At 54.0% G+C, this 11,527-nt stretch overlaps 1 protein-coding gene across 1 annotated transcript; it reads left to right on the top strand.

Moving 5' to 3' along the window:
• The first annotated feature begins 307 nt into the window (after positions 1-307).
• Positions 308-11,387, top strand: LOC131915028 (alpha-mannosidase 2C1). Its single transcript, XM_059267926.1, has 26 exons — positions 308-450; positions 737-859; positions 1,225-1,348; positions 2,411-2,481; positions 4,080-4,257; positions 4,528-4,717; positions 5,832-5,938; positions 6,108-6,218; positions 6,414-6,506; positions 6,617-6,733; positions 6,942-7,037; positions 7,116-7,261; positions 7,603-7,726; positions 8,054-8,175; positions 8,273-8,358; positions 8,454-8,609; positions 8,820-8,917; positions 9,071-9,165; positions 9,417-9,521; positions 9,600-9,756; positions 9,851-9,994; positions 10,311-10,420; positions 10,507-10,586; positions 10,756-10,904; positions 10,986-11,095; positions 11,173-11,387. The coding sequence occupies exons 1-26, from the start codon at positions 350-352 to the stop codon at positions 11,297-11,299; spliced, it is 3,120 nt and encodes a 1,039-aa protein (XP_059123909.1). The 5' UTR covers positions 308-349; the 3' UTR covers positions 11,300-11,387.
• The last annotated feature ends 140 nt before the right edge of the window (positions 11,388-11,527 follow it).

Raw genomic sequence — 11,527 nt, 5'->3', positions numbered from 1 at the left:
TATCCTTCAATGTACACTCCCCGCCTCCACGCACCCAGAGCTTCGTGCATCCTAGGCAAGCACTCTCCATACCGAACCACATCACCAGCTCAAACCTACCATTTTATTTAAGGATAATTTACCCAGCTGTCTTGACAGCTGGGATGAGATGAAAACCGCGAAGGTGCAGCTTCCGGGTTTCACCAGGATGGCTCCCCAAAGCCAGTATCTTGCAAAAAGCCGCTGGTGTCCCAAGAAAAGCTGCTCGGGTTAGGAACGCGCTGGTCGAAAGCCGGAACCTTTGGTTCCAGGCAGTGCAGCGAGCCGGCAGCACCAAGGATCTTCCGGGGAGAGAAGTGGGTGCACCGCCATGGCCGCAGCGCCGTTCTTGAAGCATTGGCGGACCACTTTTGAGCGGGTGGAGAAGTTCGTGTCTCCGATCTACTTCACCGACTGTAACCTCCGCGGCAGGTGTGGCCCCTGGGCTGCGTAGCCGCAAACCGCATCCGCGCGCTCATCCCTTCCCTTCCGGAGGGAAACCCAGGCTTGTGGCCACCCGGGCCGCGGAACAAAGTGCCCGCCGCGGACAAGGCAGGGGCTGGGGAGCCGTGGGTAGAGGGTGGTTTGTGCTGCTGAGCTGCCAGGCAGTCCTCAAGGTGTTAAGAGAAGAGAGAAGAGAGTTTTCCGACCCGTCGGCTGGCTCACGGGTCAAAAGGGGGCGGCTTCAAGCACGCGCCCATTGGCTCTTTCTGCCCAGGCTCTTCGGGGACAGCTGTCCGGTGACACTGTCCAGTTTCCTAACGCGGGAGAGGCTTCCCTATGAGGAGGCGGTGCAGAAGAACTTCAGCCCTGCGCAGATCGGCGACAGCTTCGGACCCACGTGGGTAACACCCAGCTTGGAGAAGCCCCGCCCCTCTCATTCCTCCTCACCAAAGCCACGCCTCATTGTCTTGGGCCCTAGACTGCTGTATGGCAGAGAGTAGCGCCCTCTGCTGGGAGAATCGCCTTCATCCTTTGATGTCTTCACCTGAGTATTTTCATCCCTGCCGCTTCTGTCCCTTTCCCTCTTCAGGTGAATGATCTTTACCTTGGGTCTTTGTTCTTCTCCAATTCTCCGTTCCTGTGGCTCAAAGCTGAGTACCTTGTGATGCTGCAGATGCATGGAGAAAGTCTTAAGGCCCTGTTGACATTTAATTCAAGAACAGGGTTTCCACTCCTAGGCCCATCATGATAGCTCTCTTACAGATGGTGGACCTGCTGGTTCCGGGTAGAACTGGTCATCCCCGAAGCATGGGTGGGCCAGGAAGTCCATCTTTGCTGGGAAAGTGATGGAGAAAGCCTTGTCTGGCGTGATGGAGAACCTGTCCAGGTGAAGTACAACCCCTAAACCCAGTCACAGCCACAGATTAGCCCTGGTTTTTGGAGAAGCCACAACTGAATGACTGGCCCTCCAGAGTGGTTTCATGATTTCAGGACTGAGGGAATTGCCTTTTGGACGCCAGTGTTATAAGCCCCCAGTTTTCATAAACTATTTTTATTGTATTTAGTACACACTTAATGGAGAAACTTCAGATCATTCTAGAATAGCATTAAGTAAGGCATTAAATTATCTTCCCATGAGTAATGAATCTCTTATCTCCACATCTCATTTTCCAGATCTGTAACCGCTTCTGTATGTTAAATGTCATACCAAGTTTAATCTTTGTAGTCCTGTATGATCGGACTTTATGTCCATTTATAGATTAAAAAAAACTAAAATAGAGATTTCTTCTATGGTTCATACAACTTCCATTCCAAATTCCAGTATCTGGGGTGAGAATTGTCCTGAAGGGAGGCAGAGCCCTACTCATCCTTCCTCCCTTCACTGGCTGAACAGATGCTCCCTGGGACCCACCTTATTAAACACTGGGGATGAGCAAATCTGTCTCCAACTCCTTGGACTTTTTCTTTAATTAACTAAACACAGGATCTCATAAATGCTAGGCAAGTGTTCTTACCACTTTGTTAATCCACCCCTTACCCTCGCCATGTAATTTGAGAAGTTTCCATGCTACTAGCCTTGACCTTGTTATCCTCCTGCATCGACCTCCCAAGTAGCTAGAAGTATGGGCCTGTATCACCATATCTGGCTCATTCCATGCGATTTCCCTGTATATATTCACAGGAGAGAGGCCATCAGAAGCTGCTCCAGGCCTCCTAACCCCTGCCCAGGGTCCTTCCTGTTAGATCATCTGCTAGCAAACATGCTGTAGGCTGGTCATCAGTTGGTAGGGCACTTGCTACCAAGTGTCCCTGATTAGTTTATCCCAGCCTTTCCTGGTGGAGAAGACTCAGGGTTGGGCAACTAGGTGGCAGATCCTGGCCTCCTTTGGCTTTACACCTCCTTTGAATTTTCCAAAGTCCTCAAACCCTGTCTTCTTTTCTTTACCAGGGTTTGACCAAAGAGGGTGAAAAGACCAGTTATGTCCTGACCAATAAGCTTGGAGAAGGAGACCCCCGGAGGTGAGCGAGGCCCCGGGGACTAATAGACCGGTAGGAGCTGAGGCCTGAGTGACCTCGGAAGTACCTCCCAGCACATCTACCCTCACATACTTTGGTTATAGGAAGCTTAATTTTTTTCCTGAATATAAAACCATTTACTGTCTAGGGCTAGAGACAGACAGGGCTCAACAGTTAGAAGCACTTACTGCTCTTCTAGAGGACCTGAGTTTGGTTCTCAGCATCCACATCGGGCAGTTCATAACTTCTTACAGCTCCAGCTGAATTCTGAGGGTACCTGCATGCATGTGGCATTCATTTACACAGACATATATACATAAATTAAATCTTAAAATAGTATTTCCTTTCTTGTGGCACATATAAAAGAACACAAAGAAATAAATCACTCCTGTTATCCTTCCACGCTGGGATAGCCATTCTTCACATCTCATCATTCATAGTCTCAAAATTTCTGTTAGTAAAAACTCTGTTTACCAGTTGAGAATCTACCTCTTTGATAGTTTCACTCAGACATTTTACATTCCATTTTTTTTTCATATTGAGAGGGCATCTTTGATGCCATCAAAAAATAAGACATTATTGGTTTGGTTGGTTTTTTTGTGTTTTTTTTTTGTTGTTTGTTTGTTTGTGTTTGTTTTTGTTTTTCAAGACAGGGTTTCTCTGTGTAGTTTTGGTGCCTGTGCTGGATCTCGCTCTGAAGACCAGGCTGGCCTCGAACTCACAGAGATCTACCTGGCTATGCCTCCTGAGTGCTGGGATTAAAGGCATGCACCACCAGGCCCAGCATTGTTTTTTTGTTTTGAGACAGGGTCCCACTATATAGTCCTGGCTGTCCTAGAACTCACTATGTAGACCAGGCTGGCCTTGAACTCATATAGATCTACATGCTTCTTGCCTCCCAAGTGCTGAGATTAAAATTGGATGCCACCATGCGTGATGACATTATTGTATTTTATATTTAACTGTACATGGTTTCAGATTATTCCAAACACTGGGAATATGGTAAAGTGCCCTTGACAACAAGGGGAGACAGAAATATTCATAGAATTATGACACTGCTGAAGAGTCTGGAAGAACATACTCAGAACTCCATATGAGAATCGCCAGACTAGGAAGGGCCGGAAGAAGCGGCAGAAGGGCTTCCCCCATGCCGCTGAGTTTAGCTCCAGCAGAGCACTCTGCTGCCCAGGTGCTGCTTCCAGGAACAGCTGTGCTATGCTGCCTGGTGGAGCTCGATGCTGAAAGTCAGCCTGGGAAGAGCCGAACTTGTTTCCTGTGCACTGAGAGCTCTGAGACCAAGAATACTTTACACAGACAGCTTCGGAAAGATGAAGCTAAACGGCAGTGCAGCTTGTAGGAATCCAAACTTAGCCACTGTCCTCTCTGCCCATAGCAGAACACTCCTCAGGAGGACATGGGTTTGAACTGGTATTTCTACTGTGATTCTCCCACAAATACACCTGATACCCATGGTTCCCCTGGGAAGTGGGTCCTGGAAGTAAATAGGGAGGAGTCAGCTGAATGCCTCCGACTTGCTCTCTTCTCAAGCTCCCAGAATCCCCGCCCATCCACTGACCTGAGACTGCCTCTCTACATTATAGCTTGACCCTCTACGTGGAAGTGGCCTGCAATGGGCTTCTGGGGGCCGGGAAGGGAAGCATGATTGCAGCCCCTGACCCCGAGAAGATGTTCCAACTGAGCAAAGCTGAGCTGGCTGTGTTCCATCGTGATGTCCACAAGCTCCTGGTGGACCTGGAGCTGCTGCTGGGTGTGGCCAAGGTACTGGAGCACCCCCACCCTCCAGCCCCCACCCCCATCTCGAGCCCTGTTCCAGGCAGATTGTTTCTTGGGTCAAATCACTAGAACTCTGGGAATCCAGAGTCAGAGTAGAGTGTTCCTGTGTAAACAGGAATGGTATTGAGTTGGGACACCAATGGGAATAAAGGATTGGAAATGGGGGAGCTTTGCGGAGAACCCCTGAGAGACCAGCTGGAGCCTAGTTCTGTAGCAGTGCTTGGGGAGGCATTGAAGTACAGAACCCTGCCACAGGGCCTCGGGGAGGACAACCAGCGCAGTTTCCAGGCCTTGTATACAGCCAATCAGATCGTGAATGTGTGTGACCCCGCCCAGCCCGAGACCTACTTAGCAGCCAAGGCCCTGGCCTCCAAGTTCTTTGGCCAACATGGAGGTGAAAGTCAACATACCATCCATGCCATGGGTCACTGCCACATCGATACAGGTAGGACACCAACCACTGGTTGTTAGGGTGTCAGGGGTACCCTTTAAGCCCTGGCTGTGCCTGAAAAGCACATGATCCTTGGTAATTTTTTGCCCTCTTTAGACTTTATTTTTCCCCATGTGTATAATGAGTTAGGGATATTGGATCATGGGCTCTTCTAGCAATGGCTTGCTTATTCTTCCAACAAAAGCTGATGCCTTGAGAGGCCCGTGACAGACACTGGATAGATTGTGGAGACTGATGACCCCAGAGTGTCCAGGCACGGTGATGTTGCATATGGAACTTGGGGCCCGAAGAGGTGTTTAACCTAGCTAGATTAGGAAGTCCAGAGAGGTTTCCTGGGCAAAGTGACATTTGAATTAGTGAGGATGACAAAACTGGAATTAGTTGAGACAGGGACCCCCAAGCACAGGGGCGGGTTTCCAGGAAGGGTCAAGTGTTCGGCTTTGAACCTGATGAGCTTGTGGTATCTCAGAGCTTTGGGCTTTTGTTTATTTGCCCATTGTTACTGTGTTTAAGTTCAGGTGTTTGCTGTGTATCGTGGTATTGGTAGCAGTCCTCCAGCCTCAGCCTCCTGAATGCTGGATTACAGGTGTGAGCCACCACACCCTAACATCCATATTTTAAACAAGATCCTTGCTGTGTTCATTCTGACTCAGCTAAGGTTTCTGAACATGCAACAGACATGGGCTCTGTCTGCTGAGCCCCATGTGGTGTCCTGGGCTAATGAGGTTGGACCTGAGGCCTGGAGATCAGGAGGCACTGGAGGTACCTCCCATAGTACAGCCTGCTCAAACAAGTCCATCCTCTGTCATGTTCTAGTACCTCTGTCTCTGGGGAATCTGAGCCTTAAAGTAATGTTCTTCCAGGGCCTGGTGTCTGTGTCCTGACAGTTGATCTCAGCCCATCTTCCCCCACCCTCTCCTCCTACCTTGCAGGATGATACAACAAGGGTTAGCAGAGTAGACCTGGCTGGGAAGAGGGCTAGGCTGACCCTCTAGAACCCTAGACTGGGTCTGAAAAGGCTTGGGGGTGAGGAAAGAGGGGGTGGGCTGGAGAACTGTGAAGCACAGGGGCCTTGTTGTCTCTCTACTCTGGCCCCCTCCCTCCCTAGCCTGGCTTTGGCCCTTCAAGGAGACTGTCCGGAAATGTGCCCGGAGCTGGTCGACAACAGTCAAGCTCATGGAGCAGAACACTGAGTTCGTCTTCGTCTGCTCTCAGGTCAGAGGGCAGCGACGTGGAGCAGGGTGGGCCTGAGGTTCCCTAAGGTCTGGGGACTTCAAAGGCCAAGAGTGTTCCTTACTCAGCTCCCCATAGGGCTGCCAGACGCTGGACCATGAGGAGGGTCCTTTTCACTCCTGGCCCAGCTCCTACCCCATGTTCTCCACAGGCACAACAGCTCGAGTGGGTAAAGAGCCACTACCCTGGCCTGCACACCCGGCTCCAGGAGTTTGCCTGCCGTGGACAGTTTGTGCCTGTGGGGGGCACCTGGGTAGAAATGGTAAGTGCCTATTCCTAGCACCATCCTCTAGCAGCTAGTCAGCTGGGCCTGAAATGAGCAGAGTGGACTCTTGCTGGCCTATAACCCTGTGTTAGAGCACCCCTTGCGCCTTCCCAACAGAGTGAAGTTGGCCCAAGCTCCTACCTGTGTCCAATCTGGTGCTAACCCCAGCTCTTACTGCTGTCCCCCTGTCAGGACGGGAACCTTCCCAGTGGAGAGTCCATGGTGAGGCAGTTCCTACAGGGCCAGAACTTCTTTCTGCAAGAGTTTGGGAAGATGTGCTCTGAGGTAGGCTGGGGGCTGCCACAGCGGGCTGTACACAGGGGCCACTGGGACTTGGCCCACAGGGTCTGAGACTGAGGTGATTCCACTGAGCGCTCACAGCCTTCTCCCTGCAGTTCTGGCTGCCAGATACATTTGGTTACTCAGCACAGCTCCCCCAGATCATGCGTGGCTGTGGCATCAAACGCTTCCTGACACAGAAACTGAGCTGGAACTTGGTCAACTCCTTCCCAGTAAGCAAGCCCCAGGGGTCAGGGTCACAGGGTTTGGATCCCACTTGGCCCTTCATCCCTTTCCAGGCTCTTGAGGGTGCCTGGACAGACCACCAAAACCCTATCCAGATTGTGGTGGGCCTCTGCCTGGATTACAGCTAATATGGATGTGGGTGGCCCACACTGCCTCAGGCCTGACTGACCTCCTCCTGCCTATCTCTGCCGGCAGCACCATACCTTTTTCTGGGAGGGGCTGGATGGCTCCCGAGTGCTGGTACACTTCCCACCTGGAGACTCATATGGAATGCAGGGCCGTGTGGAGGAGGTGAGGGGATATATAATGCTGGGGATTCAGAGAGGGCTGGGTATCCTGTCCTAGGCTGACCTGTCCCTCCCCATCTAGGTGCTGAAGACTGTGACCAACAACCGAGACAAGGGGCGGACCAACCACAGTGGCTTCCTCTTCGGCTTTGGGGATGGCGGTGGTGGCCCCACACAGACCATGCTGGACCGCTTGAAGCGGTTGGGCAATACTGATGGGCTGCCCAGGTCAGGCCTGAGCCAACATCAGCCCTTGGCTCTCAAGCCACCTTCATGTAGCCCCACCCTCAAGCCCTTGCCTTGAGTCTGCCCTTTGTTTACGTAGGAAGCTCAGCCCCTCCACTGGACCTTGTGTCTCAAGTCCTGGCCTATCATTCTTCCAGACTTCCATTCTGGGGATAGGGTGGAGGGAAATTCTGATGTAGGAAGGGGCTTGACCCCGCCAGAGTGCAGCACTATCTACAGGGAATTTTCTAGGGAGTGTCTTCTCTGTTGGGGCCCTCTGGTCTGCACTGCAGACGAAGGGAAGACTCTCCCAGCTGGGAGCCCAGGCTTGTGGTCTTCCTCAGGGTGCAGCTGTCTTCTCCTGGACAGCTCTTCACAGCACTGGAGAGAGAATCGGGGCAGCTGTGCACATGGGTTGGGGAACTCTTCCTGGAACTGCACAATGGCACCTACACTACCCATGCCCAGGTCAGGGCCAGGCTACCAGCCTAGCAAACAGAGGGCCTTGGTCTGCACAGGGCTGTGGGGAAAGGGGGGGGGGGTGCGGAGGTGGGGCGCAGTGGGCTCCTTCTCCAAGCAGGTGCTTGAAAAAGAGAGCTGGGCTAATCCCACACACAGGCCGGGGGTGGGACAGAACCTCTCGAGGGTTCTGGTGGGGGGCCACTTGTAAGTTTCCTATGAAAGACCATGTCCAAGAGGCCTTGGGAGGCTGTCAGGGGTTCTGAGCAAGAGAGAGCTTTGGAAGGTGTCCTGGTCACAGCAAACTCCAAGCTGGTCCTCCCTCTCTGGGCACAGCTCAAGAAGATGAATCGGGAATGTGAGCAAATCCTTCATGACGTGGAGCTGCTGAGCAGCCTGGCCCTAGCCCGCAGTGCCCAGTTCCTATACCCAGCGGCCCAGCTGGAGCACCTCTGGAGGTCAGTCCGGTGTCCCTTCCTGCTGCTCACCTGACTTCTCACCCTCTCGTTGGCTGCCCCTCCCAGCCTTTCCTGTCTCTGCCTTTGGTGTCTGCAGGCTCCTGCTCCTCAACCAGTTCCATGATGTGCTGACCGGAAGCTGTATTCAGCTGGTGGCGGAAGATGCCATGAACTACTATGAAGGTGAGGCCAACCTGAATTCATAACAGTCCCACTGTTCTCCACCCAGGGCCAAGGGAACCCATTGCCTACCCATGATCAAACCCATCTCTCCTCAGACATCCGTTCCCATGGCAATACACTGCTCAGCACTGCAGCCGCGGCCTTGTGTGCTGGGGAGCCAGGTCCCGAGGGCCTCCTCATTATCAACACATTGCCCTGGAAGCGCACTGAAGTGTTGACCCTGCCCAAGCCTGGTGGGGCTCACAGCCTAGGTATGAGCTGGAGGGGAGGGCTGGTCCTGCAGCAGGAGGAACCAAGGCTAGGCAACGTGGCAGGGATACTCCCCCAGGGATCTCTATCTTGGAGTACCCCCATCTAAAAAGAGAAGTAGCTGCATCCTGTCCCATTCAACCTGTCCTTAACCCGAGTGAGGTTTCTAGAAGGTCAGAGAGAGTACACTGATGCTCGGGCCTTGTCCCCAGCCCTGGTGACAGTGCCCAGTGTGGGCTATGCTCCTGCCCCCAGCCCTACATCTCCGCAGCCTGTGCTGCCCCAGCAGCCTGTGTTTGTGGTGCAGGAGGTAAGTCCCAGCAGCCTCCAATGGGGTGGGGCCTACTCTGGGATGCTCCTTCCTTGGTCTTGACCGAGGTGCTGGGGTAATGCGCAGTTTTAAGAGGGCTGGGCTGGGGGCGGGGAACACAGCTAACTCAGCTTAAGGACTCTTCCACCCAAGACTGATGGTTCTGTGACTCTGGACAATGGCATCATCCGGGTGAGACTGGATCCAACTGGCTGCCTTACTTCCCTGGTCCTGGTGGCTTCTGGCAGGTGCCAACCCTTCATTGTTCTTAACTCCATTCTGGCAAGTAGATCCCGAACTCTGCCCTCTTCCCTCTGTGCCCTAGCCACCACACTGTCCAAGTAGTCTACAAGTGCGTCTAGGCTGGGACTCACATGGGCAGGGCAGCCTGGGCTAACAGTCCCTTAGCCCCTGGCCCCGTTTAACCTGCCCCCACCAAGTACGACTGGAGAGAGCAAGGTCATCCTCTTGTGACGCACCCATCCCTATGTCCTTCCAGGGAGGCCATTGCTGAGGGTGCCCTGGGGAACCAGTTCGTGCTGTTCGATGATGTACCACTGTACTGGGATGCGTGGGATGTCATGGATTATCATCTAGAGACACGGTACGTACTGGGCAGGTCCTGGGGGTGCTGGTAGATACATGCTGCTCTGGCTCAGTGCTTCCCACCTTCATCCCACAGGAAGCCTGTGCGGGGCCAGGCAGGGACCCTGGCGGTAGGCACTGAAGGTGGCCTTCGGGGCAGTGCCTGGTTTCTGCTGCAGATCAGCCCCACTAGTCGGCTCAGCCAGGAGGTTGTGCTCGACATTGGTTGCCCCTATGTCCGCTTCCACACTGAGGTAGAAGGGGCAGGGTAGTGGCCTTCTTTCCCAGATGGGGCTGTGAGGAGACCTAATGCCCTTCCCTTGTCCCTGCGCTCCATTCCACCCCCAGGTGCACTGGCATGAGGCCCACAAGTTCCTGAAGGTGGAGTTCCCTGCTCGCGTACGGAGCCCCCAGGCTACCTATGAGATCCAGTTTGGGCACCTTCAGAGACCCACCCACTATAACACCTCTTGGGACTGGGCTCGGTATGAGGTCAGACATGGGGACGCGGGAAAGGGTGGGACTTGGACTCATCCCTGACTGAGGAGAGACTAGCTTTTGTGGTTTGTGGGCAAGAGGAAGAAAATGCCGGACACTGTGCTTTCTACCACGGGCCAGGCGTTTGCTAAATGCTTCTCTCCGCTGTGACCCCATAGCCACTGTTAGCATTTCACAGACGAGGAAGCAGGCAGACGGGTGGTATGGCGTGCCCAAAGCTCCTTGAGGGTCAGCTAGGATTCAGCCGTGGGCTCCTACTGCAAAGAGCGTTGGGGTGGAGCCACCCATAGGCCTTGGGTCTGCCCTTCAGGTGTGGGCGCACCGCTGGATAGATCTGTCTGAGTGTGGCTTTGGGCTGGCCCTGCTCAACAACTGCAAGTATGGAGCGTCGGTCCGAGGCAATGTCCTCAGCCTCTCCCTGTGAGTGCAGTGCCTGCCGGGCCCAGGGCTGGCGTGGTGTGGGGCTTCCTGTGTGAGAGCTCCAGCCCTTCCCTTCCCCATTCCAGCTTGCGTGCACCCAAGGCCCCAGATGTTACTGCTGACATGGGGCGCCATGAATTCACTTATGCCTTGATGCCACACAAGGGTAAGTACCAGGGTGACGGGCCCTTCAGTTGCTCTTGACATCTCCTTGCCCTTTCCTGAACCTCCAGCAGGCACTGGGGTAAACTGAGGCAGCCTAGCCCCATAGCTCCTCCAGAGGCACTGTGGGGAACTCGCGTGTCCACATGTGTTTCCTTCCGGTCATTCCCTAGGCTCCTTCCAAGAAGCTGGTGTTATCAATGCTGCCTACAACCTCAACTTCCCCCTGCTGGCTCTGCCAGCTCCAGGCCCGGCACCTGCCACCACCTGGAGTGCCTTTTCTGTGTCTTCCCCAGCAGTCGTGTTGGAGACCATCAAGCAGGCAAGGGGCGGGAGAGGCTGGGGAGGTCCCCGGGATGCGCAGGTTCTTGGCCCCGCCTACCGCCCTGCCTTCCTTTCGCAGGCCGAGAAGAGCGCTCAGCACCGCACGCTGGTTCTAAGGCTGTATGAGGCCCACGGCAGCCACGTGGACTGCTGGCTGTACACATCTTTGCCCGTTCAGGAGGCCATCCTGTGAGTGGAGACGAGAGAGGTGGGGGTGGGAGCCCTGCCCGTGTCAGCCCTTACGACCTCCCCTTTCCTCCATCCAGTTGTGACCTCCTGGAGCAGCGAGACCCTACTGGTCACCTGTCCCTGCGGGACAACCGCCTGAAGCTCGCCTTTTCTCCCTTTCAAGTGAGGTCCCTGTTGCTCACGCTGCAGCCTCCACCAAACTGAATCGTGTCTGTGGAAAGCTTTGGGAACTCCTCCTTTCCACCTGCCCAGCCCGGAACAAGCATCTGTGCAATAAATGCTTAGACTGGCAGCCCTGTGCTTGAGCCTCGCTGCTCCCCTTAGGGCCACTCTTCCGGCTGAAAGGAGGATGGAGAGAGCTACTTTCCAGGGGCAAGATCTGAGGTTACCTGTGTGTGCAGGGTCCGGCTTGTGGCCCCATCTCAGAGACTG

Source organism: Peromyscus eremicus, chromosome 7, assembly GCF_949786415.1.
Source record: "Peromyscus eremicus chromosome 7, PerEre_H2_v1, whole genome shotgun sequence".
In the NCBI taxonomy this organism is placed as follows: Eukaryota; Metazoa; Chordata; class Mammalia; order Rodentia; family Cricetidae; genus Peromyscus; species Peromyscus eremicus.
This window is presented reverse-complemented; position numbering and strand designations above follow the sequence as displayed.

Bases quoted from the DNA above. Each gene is read 5' to 3' on its own strand.
- LOC131915028 (XM_059267926.1), top strand. From the start codon at position 350: ATGGCCGCAGCGCCGTTCTTGAAGCATTGGCGGACCACTTTTGAGCGG. The intron at 8,610-8,819 runs GTATGAGCTGGA...CCTTGTCCCCAG, and splicing joins TGGTGGGGCTCACAGCCTAG to CCCTGGTGACAGTGCCCAGT. The intron at 10,587-10,755 runs GTAAGTACCAGG...GTCATTCCCTAG, and splicing joins TGCCTTGATGCCACACAAGG to GCTCCTTCCAAGAAGCTGGT.